Below are 16030 nucleotides of genomic sequence, written 5' to 3' on the forward strand. Positions count from 1 at the left end.
ATTGTACAATAATAATTAAACTATTTCAACTAATGTTTATTTAAATATTAACAATATGTTTATTAACACAGGTTCTGTAATAATATATTAGCGTAGGAACATTAAACTTATCGGATAAAAAACTGCAGCCAGTTCTATTTTAGTCACGGTTTAGGATTATTCTCTAAACTGAAGATTGTAATCGATAACTTACTAATCATCGAAGTTACTAGTATTTACCAAACCTTCTCAATAATAGACTTGAAAAATTACCATCTATAAAGGATACTAAGGATTGCTATTTCCCTCTATTAAATTAGAATTTTCCGTTTGATTAGACAATTTAGGAATCTGAAGTCTGTTCAGAGCTTCCATTGGTTTTTCATGTGCGGTACGCATAGTCCGATCCCGACGATTTCACTGAATTGGATGCCACCATGCCAAGATTTCTCCACGCTCGTTTCGGAAACGGCAAAAATGATTTTGAGAAAAATCGAAAATTCGACACAAACGAAGTGGAAGAAAAATCATTTATCCTCGTGGAAATCTAATTAATTGCGAAATTTCTTTAAGCAAAAGTAGTAATCAACGCCTTAATACGTTTAGCTGTGTCGGAACGTTCGCGCTTATTGCTTAATCCAAGGTTGTATGGACTCTGAGGTTTTAAATAAAATAATGACCAGTAAGAACTAGAATTACTCGACGTATTTCTCTCCCCTTTGTTCCAGTTTAAAGCGTTCCGTTAACCCGTCAAATTGGCGAACGCTACTGAAAATAGCTAAAACTGACCGCGCCCAAGAGTACAATTTTTTTCCAGTTTCATCGGGGTTGTACGAAGTGTCACATTTCTAAAATTACCCACAATTTCTCACTACATTTTTGATAGATTTTCGCCCGAAATCTCTTCAGCTATCTGTGGAATTTGCGAATGCTTCAAATGATTATCAGGCTCGATTTCATGGTATTTTTTTTATTGAGCACCTCAGTGAGGTCGATGAGCACCCAAATTTTAAAAATCAATTAAAATTTCTCAATTTTCCCCCGGTATTGTGTTAAACGAAAATGTCGCTATTAACTTGCAGAATTGGTGAATGTTTCAGACTCACCACACCCTAGTCTAGGTGTTTTCCATTACTTTTGTTCGGCTTACTTAACTATCAAATTTAGTAACTGGCCCGGCATTTCACAATAAGTTTCTTTAACAGAGTTTAATTGAAATTCCCCTAACAACTTGTGAAGCTAGTGAATGCTTCGGATAATTACTACGCCTCTGTCCAGAGTGTTTCTTTTGCTCCATTTCGTCAAGATTATATGATCTATCAAATTTTCTAAATTAAGGCAAATCCCTCCATGCATTCTTGCTACGTGTTATAGCATGTCTCCTCGTTTATCTGTGAAATTGGTGAATTAATGAAAAAATAAGTAAGCGGTAAAGCTGGACTCTAGAATTTACGTTTATTAGACAGGACGTTCAATAAATGTACTGACGAACATTCAGGGGATGCACAGTTCATAAAGACAAATATTTAGATCGAATGAAATTAGGTCCTAAATCGCTTCGTTTCCAAGGCTCAGAGTGTGTAATTTCTTATTAAAAAACTAAAAAAAATCTCGAAAACGGTTTGAGATAAGGACATGAAATTATGAAATTGCGGATATACCATGGCGAGATAAATGTGCATGTTTTGGAGTAGGTAAAATATTTCCACCTACATCAGTGGCGTCCGTGCAGCCATCCAACGTTTTTATATATGCAAATGGTTGAGAATTTAATGAGACCATATTTTGGAAGGAGAGCAGTATTTTGCGACGAGACATGTGTCCCGCATTTTTGTCTTCCTGTCCTCTATTTCTACCAAAAGACTTTTAGATTGCTTTTTCCTAAAAAAATAAAATAAAAAATTGCGCCTAGAGACCTATACCGGGCGTTGGTCGGCTCAGGAATGAGAAATTATTTTTCATCTTGAAAACGACCACTTAAGCAACAAAACACTAAGGTAACTTTTTTTTTACTAAGAACTGATAAAACATTTAAAAAATATGTTCGTGTCGAAAAAATTAGCGGCGAATAATTTTTTAAATTAAAAACGTCCAATCGAATAGCCACACACGACGCCACTGGTGGAGGTGGAAATTCTGCGAACTCCGAAACATGAACTTTTAGTCCGTCATGGCGTGACCCTAATTTGATGTCTTTATCCCAAACCGTTTTTGAAATATTAAACAAAAAATTTTAATATAAGAAATTACACACGTTGTACCTTGGAAACGAAGCAATTTCGCTCCTAACTTTATTGGGGTCTAAATATTTGTTTCTATGAGGTCAACATGCCCAAAAAGTTTGTTGATATGTTTACGGAACACCTTGTATAATTAAGGTGGCGTAAATTATCGAATTGAAAAAAATGGGAGGCCAAACAAACTTGACGTTATAATAAATTTTTGCTCATAGAAAATTTTAGTTTCACGGGTCATTAATAATCTGTACAATTGGCGAATGCGCCTAATAATAATTGCTTACCCAACGGGCTTGATCTTACCCCTATAAACGCTTTCACGTGCCGAAATCTCCCTGTAATATTCCAAATCCGTTACTAAATAAAACTGAGAACATGGGTAGCACGTAACTAGGATATATTAACTGTATTACCTATGCTATGGCCCTATTTGAACATGCTTTACTTCATGCGAATCCCTCATGTAAAGGAGGGGACAGGGGGTAATAAGGTGGATGCGATACGTGAGGGGGGGCAAATATAATAATAAAATCGACATTTTCCTTAATTTTTTTGTTAATAGACTTAAACATCTCCCCAAAAAAATGATCGAGGCTTTTCGGGAAGGGGGTGAGCATTTGCCCCGGTGCCCCCCTCTGGGTCCGCCATTGAAAAGGACACGTGAACTAAATAAGCTGGCGGGATTGCGCGTGGCATTTTAATTGGAAAATGACTTAAGTTACATTGACTTTACATGAAAAAGAATTTCAAAGTTATTTTTTTCTGTGAAATCGAATTTAGTATTTCCTGGGTAGAACGTTCAATATTTTACATTTATTACCTAATCGAAGTTACCGGGGTTGGCTGGTCGGGTTACCATAAAATTTTTCAAAAATCGGCCATCGAGCGAACACCAAAACCTCTCAGTGCATTTTTGGGTAAAACGAAACGTCCAAAATGATCTGTGAAATTGAGGCTCCAACCTCTTAACAAGCAAATTTCCCAAATAACAATAAAAAACATTATTTACCTTATCTATGCCCAGTTCGTATATAAAAAGTTTTAAACAATCGGTGAGAGACATATAACTAATTTTTTAATCAATTTTGCCCCAATTTAGCCTGCGTGTATTTCATCCAGATTAAATACATTAGATTTGGCAATCTCTGAAATTCCTATGAAATTAGTTGCAATTTGATAACAATATCCATTTTGCGGATGTACATACTAATGTGCAATATAGTAGGTAGTATGTAATATACGAGGCATTTTAAAAACGGTGGGCGGTTCAAAGAAGTGGAGCATTGCCATATTTTATACAGGGCGTCCGGAAATAACGTTGAAACATTTAAGGAGGCGATTCTAGAGGTGGAAATAATAAAAAAAGTTCTCGTAAACATACCCCAAAAAATGCTTCTTAAAGGGGCTAGAACCCTTTCAAGAAGGACCTCTGAAGATGTTTTTTTTTGCAGTATTTTCGAAACGATTAAAATTATGAAATTCGGTATACGTTAATAAGTTGGAATGGGAAAACTTTCTTGGCGTCAATAATTGCAAATTTTAGTCAGGGACGTCACATGCAGTGGCGTCCTACGTGAATCTTGCCTTAATTTTTTCGTTTGCGACGATTATTTATTTTCGAAATCAAATTACTGACTCGCAAATATAAAAAAGTAAAAAAATCAGTGAAAAAGGTTCTCTTATTTCGTCTCGTTAGGAGAGACGCTTTTCCGGAAAAATGGATTTTTAAAATTCGATGCGCGACTACAGGGACGTAGAAATGTATCTACGAAAGTTTTTCAACGTTATTTCCGGACACCCTGTATATTTCTCGTGGGACATTGTTGATATTATCGCCTGCAATTTTTTTCGATTACGTTGTCCGCGTCGTCGGTAATTTTTTCGACACTTACGAAACTCACAATCTACGTTTTTACGAGATTAAGGCCTCAAAGCTTTTCAGTATGTTCAGATTTTTCACCGTAGCGAGGAAACGGTTTTAATTTTCTTCGTGTTAGCTTTGAAGCCCCGACCAAAGCATTAAACAAAATCTTTTTTTATTTGAACAATGCATTTGCGTCGATTGTAATTCAGTGGCGGCGCATGTTTCACTTGAAAAAAAAAATATCAAAAAACAGGTGGTAACTTTCGTTTGAATCCCTTAAAATTTTTTGATCTCGAGGGCAGTTTTGCTGTCAGCAAATCAATCCGATTATTGTGTAATCGAAAATGAGACGATCGGTAGATGTCGAACGTCTAAAGAATGGCGGAGGTAACGTTTTGTGAATAATCGACCTGGAAAAAATGTCTGATCTGAAACGTTTGGAGTGGGGACGTTGGCATGGATCTTCCAACGTACTTTCCACACACGATTTTCCTTTTAGATCCAGAATCCGTATTGTCTAATCATTAGTTAAAAGAATATTCCAACTTCGTTTAACCAAAGTCGAGATTTCACCTCACTATTCAGTTCACTATAATTAATATTATTTAGGTAGTTGGCACTCAACAAATAATAACCGTGTAAAAAATCTGTAAATTAGTCCTGTATTGTTTACTATTATAGTATTTTAAGAGCAACATGGTATATTAAAAAAATTCAACAGTTCTATGTATTTAACTTGAAGGCTGTTCGCTGTAGAATTACTTGAAGTGTCCATTAAGGCAGTTCCTCCAAAATCCAATATGTACTTTATTAGAGCTTCAGTTGCCAGAATGAGACTTTAGTGTGGAAATTGTAATATATGGGCACATTCAAATATTCTTCAGGAAACGGCTGTTCTGTTGTATATATTTTCTATTATCGGAAGTGAGTGACCCTGAGCTACCACAGGCAATCGCCTCAGAATAAGGTTTCGTATAACCTCCTAACAAGCTGTTTATATGGATATAAAAACTTTATTGTTCCTAACATACACTGATTCTAACTTGAAAGGATTTTATTGGATCTACTATCGATAGCACACATATTCATCATAAGGACTTTTCAAAGAATAGATCGCTACTAATATATCGTAAAATACAAACACTACTTATATTTATATGCACCTTTCAGTGTGAAAATTCGGCTGTTATTATATAAGTAGACACATTAAGGGTTCCTAAACATGCAAAATGTGACTTTCAATGATTTAAAAAATTATTGCTTTTGTATTCCTCAAGTAGCTGAGCGTGAAAACATGTTTTTTCCTTTTTTGACTAGGTTCCTTTCGAAAGGGAACTCCCCTAAATTTAACATTAACAAAAGGACCTTAGAGATTAAAATTTGACAACGAATTACCAATACGTACTAAAACCAAACAAAAATTTGGAAAAAATCACAAAACGAAACGAACAAAAAATTGCTCTCGAGTAGATCACAGGTTATCACAGATTATATCTGCAATTCTTCATTACTTAAAATATGCCTTAGATACGTTTCCTTTTTCTTTTAAAAATGAACAAGTGCTTTCTAAGTGTAGGTAATATTTTTGAATTTATTATTTTTTTAATTAATTATATGGCCGAATATGCATTTTTCTATTTGAAACTGTGCCAAATTTAGATAAGCTTTTTTCTGTATACTACATATAAATGTTATCCGTGGGGGCAGCAGGAAGGGGGGTGAGCAAGGATGGGGCAGACGTATGTGGATAACAAGTAGTTTTGTTCAATCAACTTCGCATTCAGTTACGTTTTATTCATCTCGACATCTTCCGACTCTTGCGGACCGCGTCAAATCACTCCACCACCAGGGGATAATGAGCGTATTATTGGGCTGTTACGTCGCCAGTCGTTAGATACCTCGGTCGATTTCCGAGGACTCGGTATGCATGGTCGAAAATCTCAGTGGTACCGAATAACGTGATTAAAGCGTTGAACTGTCAATTCGCGAAAAGTCAATAGTTCTTCAGATTCTTGAAAAGGGGACACGACGCGTCGAGTGCGCAACGGAGAATCACAGGAAGTTTTTGAAAAAGTCTCTTTAAACCGGGAAATTTTTGATTTAAAACTACAAAAAAGCTTTAAGAAAAATTACTGGATCATGAGGGTTTGTGTTTTAAACATATTAATGCGCTCATGTAACGCTGCGAAACTACTCAACGTCCTTGAAAAGGCCTAATATCTAAAAAAAAGTCGCGTACAAATCCAAGAAGATCCAGGCTGTCCGAAACGGCTGAGAATTTCCACTTTTTCCCTATCAAAACTGTTTTATTGAAAATTTTTAAGTATCTCACAGATTTCGATTAAGGCGGCTCAAATTTTATGTTCCTAAAACTCTCATGAAAGGTAACAAGTCACCCCCTTGAGACCCACCTTAGTTTTCCAAGCTTTATCGAGTGACGCCATCTTTTAATTATCAAAATATACGTGCGAATTCAAGTACTTCATAAATAATTTTGGAAATTGAAAAATTATAAATTATAAATGGTGTAATTTTTTCAAGAGTATCGTGAATGCAGAGTGCAAACCGCGTTGTTTCATCTCATGCCATCGACGAATTACGGATCCGTCATGCCATCGACGAATTACGGATCCGAACCGGGCAAAAAGGGGAAAATACTTTGCAGCGTCATCTCAAAAACTACTAGAGATTCAGTTAAGTGTTCGCCAAATAAGCACCATGCTTAGGATCGCACACGCGGCAAACAATATTATGGGACATTTTCTCATTTTTGGAGTAAGAAAATTCTGGTATTTAGAGAGAAAAGTGTACATATGGCAACAGCGACGGACTCAGAGCGCTAACAATAAGACCCCTTAATATGGAGCTTAAATTTCATGAATCTGTATTTGATATTTTTTAAGACATTTTGAGGCTCCGTGCTTCTAGATAAATGACATGAGCGGAAAACGTGAAAATGATGATCATAGGAAATTTAGTTGCAGACTCACGGTCCATAGAGTTTTAGCAGGCAAATTTATTTAATCGGACTCTTGTGTATCATTTAAAGATTTGCAATTGCTGTACTGGATTTTTTTTATATTGTTTTTTTATTATTTATTTTTATAATTAGGGAAAATTACAACAAAAAACCTCACATTTGGTACTAGTTTATCAGAGAAAATATTTCACCGTCATAGATGAAGTTGGGTTGGTCGTCTTTCCTCTTTTTGGTGTGCGACCTGGTGGGCCACCTCAAGGCCGGTTTCGAGTTTTTCAATTCTCGCCAGAAAGCTTCCGAACCCCCAGTATAGAACGTTCCAGGCGAACGACATCGAAACACCACGTATTTAATGATGATTCCAGGAATTTTTTTACTCCCTGGATTGAGGAAACTAACTCAGATTGGGTTCGGCTCTAGGCGATGACACATGAGTGGAAAAATAGATCACATCATGTATTGAATTTAACATTGCGGGAAGAATCTACAGCAGGAGCTTGACCGTCCCCTGCTAAATCCTTCTCGCGGAGACCGACGGAAGTGGACCGAAGTGACGAAACACACACAAAAATGCGAAAAAGGCTTACATCGGAATGCATTTAAGCATGATGCTTAAATGCGTTTCTGGTTGTGCTACGTGACATTGCGTTGGTGTATTAGTTTACTGGGTTAATTACATCAAACTACCTCACGGGTAATATAATATAATAGACAGCCTTAGAAGTGACCTCACCCATGGTGGCGACATTGTTGCATCTTTTTGAATACGTTAATGTCGAATGATAAAATTATAATTTCTGTTTTCTTTACTCTTCGTATTCGTACATCCAACGACGTAGAGAATTACCAATTAAATGAGGTTTTCGTAGGGACTTGGAATATTGCCTTTCTTAGAAACGTTTCCGGTGGTACGATGTCGGACTTAAGTAGTCTGCTGGTAAGTACCAATAATGATGAAGAGCCAACAAGGTGCGACTTCGGTGCAGACCGATCCCAGCAGCGAAAATGTTTGTTGGAGGCGGGAATGCACTTCAGGAGGTACAATTGAAATTACATCGCTGCAGGTTCTTCCACGATTTTTTCGTGGAAACGGCCAAAAAGGAAATATCGATCTAGTAGTTCGACTAGAATCAAGTCGAGCATCGCTAAAGCTCCACTATCTACTGCGATTCAATGGGATAAAAATCATAAGCAGCAAAGAAATGCCTTTGTCGACTTGGAAGAGGCAGGTCTGAGCTCGTGCTATGTCTTCTCACATAGCAAATGGGGGAAATTGCGGGGGGCGGAAATGAAAGATGTTATTCCTGGAAGAGACACAAAAACTCCAACAAAAGAATCATGATGATCTGTTCGATAACTTTGTATTGATCAAAAATTTATAGTTATGAAAAATGATCGAAACCCACATTTTCCTGAACACGAGGATGTTCGGTGATTCATTTTACGTTGGCACAGCTCATACTATCTGAGCGAAAAATTCACCAACTCACGAATAAACGTGACTTTTGATCCAAACCAAATCAGTGTGAAAAATAAAAAAACCCCACTGACGAGGACCGAAAGTGACACCTGCAAGGGTGACTTCGTCCTATTTAAGACCGAGAGTTTGGAGACGAAAAGGAACAGCGATCAACTTATGGTCCTAAAGGCACCACCAAAGAGATACTAACGATCTGTGGAAAGAGGGTTCGAATATTGAAGAGTTCTTCACTCTTCAATATTCCCCGATTCTCAAATTCGTACTGAAAGCGTGCAAGCCGCACTGAAGTTCTTGAATCATGGGAAACAACCGACTGGTACTACTGGCACACTGATTTATGCGAAATAGCGATATACAGTTCCCACAGGTCTAATAAACAATCGTGCCAGGTCTTTAAAACACTCATTAAGTAATTGTTATGTTTTGTGCACAGTGCACAGTATAAAATATACATGTTCCCTTCGCATTAGATAACCCGCAATAACAGCATATACTACGATCGAGACTGTATTATACAAACTGCATAATATTACGCGATATGATTACCCACTTCTTGTGACCTTTGTACAGGGTGAATCATTACTAATGGGACAAACGAAAGCTAGGGATGCTACACGTCAAATGGTGACGATCGGAAGAAATAGAGCCCACCGGAAAGCTCACACTTTCGGACGTATACAGGGTGTTGAAAGTCAAAATTTGAACTAAGTTTTTTTGTCATTGTTCTGAAAATATTTAGGTTGCACACTTGAAAATCTGCAAAGTTGCGTTTTAGGTGATGAACGAGGCACTTTGTGTAATTTTCACTTTGCCAATAAATTATTGTAAATTACCAAATTTAAGCATAGTGTCGGTAAAATGGATTTTTCTCGAAAACGGATCACGACGTCGAAATGAAACGAGAACACGTAATTAATGGAAAAATGATTGCTGTTTCAGATTTTGAACTAAATTTCACGTTAATTATACGGGTTGGAATGTTACCGGCTGTATATTCTGTAAAATTTCCTGTAAGCGGCGCCCTCTATTAGCAACGTGAAAGTTGCAAAACGAATCTGATTCCTCACTTAAAAAAAATGCATTTTACACATTTTCAAGCGTCCGACTTACAGTTAATTTAAATATCGAAGAAATTAGTCATCGCCATACATCACGAAAAATGTCTAGAGGTCTGATAAACCGTCCAGTGGTCCAATATTTTAAGGTATGTCGTTAATGGTAAATTTCACTGCGCGTTTTACATAATTTTATCCCCTCACAAATGCTCGTTTCTTCATCAGGACCGGGCCGAAAGCTCGTTTAGTCGCCTACGGGTCTCCCAGGTAAAATCTATATATTTTCGCATGCACCTGATAGTCTCCGATTATTTCTGCACGTGAGTTATGTGGCCACTAGCGACACAACGCGCCGATTTGCGTCATCCCCGAGCCATCTGCATCTTCGCGTGGTCATCTCCATTTCCCCACGCTTTTTATGTTGTCCGTGTATTGTCCGAAATTCCCGGCGCCGCGGCCAGCGGAAACTCAACAGGACCCTGGGACGAGGGACCTAACGTCGTTTCGATTTTGGCCATTCGCCGACATTTCGGACCGCAGTAATTGCATTCTCTGTGCCCACCCACGGTGATGACTGACTCGATTAACGTTTGGACAGAGATATTTTGAGAATGACGTAAAAAAATTAAATAAAAGTTCAATTTTGTAACACCCTGTATGTATCCGAAACTGTCGGCTTTTGGATGAGGCGTGTTCGATCTCCAACCGTCACCGTTTGACGTGCGGCGTTGCCAGCTTTCGGTCGTCCCCCTGTCGCCGAATCATCTCGTACAATAGGGGTTTTCGCCGTTCCTCGTGTCGCGAAGTTCCCGGTTTTCTAATGAGCTTCCTAACTGTTTTACCAATAATTGCGAAATAGTTGATATGAACAATACTACCGTTATTGGATGTTACGGGTTGTTATTAGTTCAGGGTTTACGGATTAAATTTTACTATATTATAGAGGCACTCGAGTAGGTAGAATTACGTAAGAAAATCAACCGAGCACTGGCGCTAAAGTCGATCAAATCTTGCTACTAGGCAATTTCATAGAAGAATATTTCCTCTCGCTTGTATACAAGTGGCCTTACCGTCTTTAAAAGAAATATTTCCCTACTAAATCGCTTCCAGATTATTGTTACCTGGCTTTTTTGCAGAAGTTCTATTCATATCATAAATATTCTCTAAAACGACTACAAGTACTATTTACAACAGTATCATATATTTCTCTATTAAAAATATCATAAATATATTCTTTTAAGTAGGAAACAAAAATAGTACTCGAACTTATAACTAAGGCGTTTCTAGGTGCTGATATATTTTCCAGGTAGCGTTTTAAATTATGTCTAATATAGCTGATATTCCGGTCTCAATAACAGGCTATTATTAGGGCATTGAAAATGCATTTTACGACACGATTCCCAGGAATTAATTTAAATTTATACCTCCATTAATTTCGACTTCTTGTACTTATTATCCATCATTTAAAAGTCTACCTTAAAACTGCTTGATGCGTTAGTGTCGCCACCCTACGCTGTACAATCGAACATCGTCATTATTTCACTAAAATTACACCCTAGTGATACTGTTACTTTGTATAATGATTATTGCTATATATTTTCCAAAAACGGTAATCAGTGACCCATAAACTCGCCTAGTAACAACAAACACTTGGCTTGAAGCCAAAGTGCACCACCGCTATTCCCTGCCCTAACTAATACTGCAAAATCTACCGTTATATGGAATGCACTCTAGTTTCGCCCAAAGCAAAACCAAACGAAAATCGTGTCTCTATAGGAAATACCGAACAATATATAATAAGGAGTTTCCAACTAAATTGTAACAACAATATGTTGATATAAGTATAAGGGTTATGGTCAGGTGGATTTCTACCAACTTGGTTATCTCTACGCACTACTGAAGTACCACTAACTAAGTCATAAGTCTATCACAGCTCTTACGCATTTGCAACTTAACGTAGCTCATAAAAACAACAGTCCATTTGATGGGCACATTGTCCCACATTTTTATACGCGATCACCTGACCAATGACGCAATAAGCTGATTGCTTCACGCGGAGTGGTTTTAAATACTTTCATTAATTTTTTATCCGATTTTTATTAAATAATCTTTGCATGGGAGAACTGGGCAGTACTGTGGACTGCTGGTCGCTGGACGTGGCAGACGATCGTGTGGGACAAACCATTTGAGACGTTTCTGCACCCTGCGGACGACCAGCAGGCACGTATCGTGACCAGTTTGCGGACAGAATTTGATCACTGGTCGCCTGTCGCCACGATGCCCGAGTCACTATTTCGCGATATTTGCGTGGACAGGTTTGGTCAAGTAATATCGCTCGTCGCTCATCATTTGTCGGCTTGATAGGGCTAAGATCTCCCCTTCAAATTTTCACGTTTGCACTTGAATACCGAAATAGTCAAAGGCGTGCCCGCTATTTTTCGAGAGAAATTAAATAACTAAGACGCCACAATTCGTCACGCCGATGGTTCTTATTTACTTCTGAAGCCTAAGTGCGCTAGACCAGCACTTGTTAAATCAAGTAAAAGGTTTGGGATTGTTTTCTTGTGCAAATGCGATGCTGAAACGACAATATCGTGCATTTCTGATCGCTCCAAGGAGCAGATGACCTAATTTTTATCCCAAGAAAACGGTAATAATGATAACAATGGCAAGAAACGACGTGACGAGGAGCTAATGAATGCTGACCTCGCGTTGACCAACGCTAACGCGGTGGTTTCTGGATAAGACTTAGTGCAACAATTTATAGCACTTTGTCATGACTGGTTGCAATGCTAATTTAGTGTTGATGAATTGACTCATTGTTAATCGTCAGTCGTAGCATCTCCTATGTGTTCAACAGAGCACGTATACACAGAGGTCCAAAAGTCCCGCATAAGCTCCTTGAAAATTGAAGGAAATACTCTTTAAGACAATGCTAGAACACGTCAAATCTCGTTTTTAGTTGTATTTTTTAACGTAACAAGCGTGTATACAGGACCGTCCATGTACTGGGCGAATGTGCTTTTTAATTTTTTTTAGGGAGCCCCACATATATTATAACGTTTTCGAGTTTTCCGAGAAATTCTGAGCGTATTCCATGCAACGCGTCCATATGACGCTGATACTAGATTCGATGGGTTGGATGAAGAGCGCAATTAGAGCGGCCGGCCAGACCGCTTGACCCGACCCCCATAGACTTTTTTATGGCGTTATCTAAAACATAGGGAGTATTTAAACAAGCCCAACAAGTACTTCCTCAAATCATAAGAAAAGTTTTTGAGGAGTATGAGTTGCGGCTTCTCCAATGTCAGAGGGGCACAGTTCGAACATTCAATACATCAACTACTGCTGGTTTGTGTTATTATTTTTTGAGTATTGGTGATTCTATCGTCATATCTATTTTTCGTATTTTTTTCGAAAATTGTTGAATTTGGACGTGGATATGTTCTGAATTTTTTAAAGAACTCAAAAATACCACAAGACACGGAGGGTTCCATAAGAAAAAAAATTAAAAATGAATTTTTTTAGTACATTGCGCATCGAGAAATGCGCAAATTAAACCATATGTGACGTGTTCGTGCATTTTCCCTATTTCCTTCGATTTTCGACGAATTTATGTGGGACTTTTACTCCTCCATGTACATATTCAACACAGCAAAAGGCGAATTATGCTGCCTCGTTTTTCAGTTTGTTCAAAAAACATGATTTTTTTTTTTAATCTCAGAAACAAGTTTTTTACACAACTTGTGACAATGGAAGCTGTATGCAGGGTACTCAGGCCTATTTGGATTAAATTTACGTTTCTCGGAAAGCCGCATGAGTCAACGATAATTTAGACTCTCGAAATGACTCTTCGTTACACGACTCTCAGTCCGAAGAACAGGCGACCAGGAAAACCCGCTTTTGTTGCCTCTAAAAGAGTCTTAGATCAACCGACCACTAAGAATCTTCCAAATATTGTACAGGATTAAGCTTGTGCCAGTACTCTTAATTGTGCTCTTAAATAGACTTAATTCTATGTGAAGTTGTTGCTTTGTTGCTAAATCAATGTTGCGAGTTGCTGGTCGCCTTCATATACTTAAATACCTCTAAAATAACAAGTTTTTGAGCAATAGTGTTGCCATAACGTGACGGTTAAATTTAAAAGCAATGCAAAGCAACGCACAATTAATCCTCTGCCCATCAGCATTTGGAATGTACTAGATGCTTGTTGTCGGCTTCGGTTGCTTGTTGATTCGATCTGAGGCAATCATTGCAAGCATTGGCTGGTAATCAGCAAAAACATAGTAATCGGGAACTCATGAAAGCATTATAAAACCACGTTTCTCTTGAGAAAGTTTAGTTCGAACAACCAAATTCGTTTGAACCTCTATTATCCTACCTACGACAGACCAAAACTCCGAAATGAAAAATATTCATTTCTCCGGTACCAACGGGGATTCGTGCTCAATTCTACTTTAGCAAAAGGGTTCTACAAAATCGCTTGGAAGTGTGGTGGTTGGGGGTTTTGATGGCCTCCGAATGTCATGTTGTTAAAAGAACCTAAATATTCCATCATCACAACTAACTACCACTTCCCAAGAAAATCTTCCAGCCTTTGAAACTTGTACGTCACCACTCCGTAGCTTAGAACCGTTCTTCTGGAAAGTCTTAATGAGGACTTTCCTCCTCGGTATCCAGGGGACTGGGAGAGAGGAACTTGCGCACATATTTCGGATAATGCGTCTTCTCGTGAGCTTTTAAAATGGTCGAACGCGAGAACGTTTTTCCGCACAAACTACACCGAAAGGGGCGTTCACCGGTATGCACTCTACAATGGTCCTTCATGTGATGGCGAAGCTTGAAGGCTTTACCACAAAACTCGCACTTAAACGGCCGATCACCTGTGTGTGCCGGCAGGTGGGATATCAACGCGGCAACGTCCGGAAACGATTTACCACAAAACTTGCAAAGTACCACCCCACCAGTTCCGCCTTGAGATGCCGCCTCGTCCAAGTCCATGGGAGTGGGCGGCTGGTCAGTCGGATCTGGTGGTTCTCCTCTGGAATCAACCCAACCTCCAGGAGGAGGTTCTGGGAGGTTCAGAGGAGGCATCCCTCTCTGCTCGCGATACTTCAAGGTTTCCAAACTGTGACTGAGGATATGTCTGGTCAGTTTGCTCTGGTGGGGAAACGTGTTTCCGCAGTACATGCAGGGGTAAATTCGTGGAGGTGAACTGCCGGACATTCCGGGATCATCATCGGGCCGCTCCTGCAAAACCGACATTACCACATCAACTTCTTGCCGCGTGTGTGGGTGCGCGGGCGAGGCGGCGCGGGCAAGAAGTTGACGCTCGTGTCGGCCAGAGGGCGGCCCGGCGTCGTCCCGGGCGGCCGCACCCGAACACACACACGCGGCAGATGATTCATACTACCCTCAAATACAGGGTACCATCAACATCATATATAGGATCAAAATGATCAAAAACTTCTGACCAAGGTGAAATCCACGACACCAGGGTATGTACATTTCTATGCCTTTCTTTTCAAAGAGATCGTTTTCATGGAAAGAGAAGTAGATGCAGAACAATGACTTACCGAATCATGTGGCATCCTTGAATAATCCGAAGAACTCTCGCCACCCGAGTTCTTGTCTTCAATCCCTCCTCCCCAGTCTACTTCTTTCTTTAAACTCTGAAATGAACCAATTATGCTCGATTGGACCTACACAATAGAATTTTGTTATTACCAAGGGCACTTGTTGAATGGGCGGCAGATTCGAAGGCCCTGGAAGCGGATCACTGCAGTTGAGAGGTGGCGAAGGGCGGCATCCGAGAATAGAGGGCGGCCCAAAATTATTTGTCGTGGGAGGAGGTTCGGGGGATCCGTTTTGAGAAGGAGGTCGAGCTAACGGTTCCGGGGACTGCCTAGAGGGTGGCGCGGTGGCTACGGGGGAGTTTCGAGGGGGCGTGGGGTCGCTGGTACCAAGCGAGGGAGGTCTACGGTTAACTAGTTCTTCAGGCTCTGTTTGCTCGGGAGGGTCCGGTTTGTATTCTCGAGTCATTTCGGCAAGACCTGGAAACGACACAATATAGAGCCTTATGATGCGCATTTTATATGGGCCAATGAATTTGTGCATAATATAAAATTATTTAAATTTAAAGAAAAAATATTGAATTTGGATTACCTTTCACTTTGAGACTTTCAGCTGTTTGCAGCAGCCTGCTCAGCTGTGCGTACTCGACGCGTACTTCGCCCTTGTACATGAACTCGACGATAGTGCGCAGGTCGCTAAAGCGCACGTCTTTCAGAATGACGATCGGATGGCGTGCCGGATGGTCAACAAACAACGCCCGGAAATAAGCCGAGCAGGCGGACAACACAACCTAAACGACGAAAAGTGGTTTTAGTAGGTTATTGGTTAGGATCTCTGATATTTAGAAGATGTCTTGGAAGA

General features: G+C 39.3%; 1 protein-coding gene across 6 annotated transcripts in view; it reads right to left on the minus strand.

Moving 5' to 3' along the window:
- Positions 1-16030, minus strand: part of LOC136347008 (GDNF-inducible zinc finger protein 1-like) — an 84904-nt gene that overhangs the window by 13639 nt on the left and 55235 nt on the right. For all 6 annotated transcript variants that reach the window (XM_066296633.1, XM_066296634.1, XM_066296629.1 and 3 more), the window contains 3 exons: positions 15761-15959; positions 15323-15648; positions 15172-15267 (listed from right to left, as the gene is read on the minus strand). In XM_066296633.1, the coding sequence (XP_066152730.1) occupies positions 15172-15267; positions 15323-15648; positions 15761-15959 (621 nt within the window). The remainder of the gene's footprint in view (positions 1-15171; positions 15268-15322; positions 15649-15760; positions 15960-16030) is intronic.

The sequence above is a fragment of the Euwallacea fornicatus genome, chromosome 25 (assembly GCF_040115645.1).
Source record: "Euwallacea fornicatus isolate EFF26 chromosome 25, ASM4011564v1, whole genome shotgun sequence".
Taxonomy (NCBI): Eukaryota; Metazoa; Arthropoda; class Insecta; order Coleoptera; family Curculionidae; genus Euwallacea; species Euwallacea fornicatus.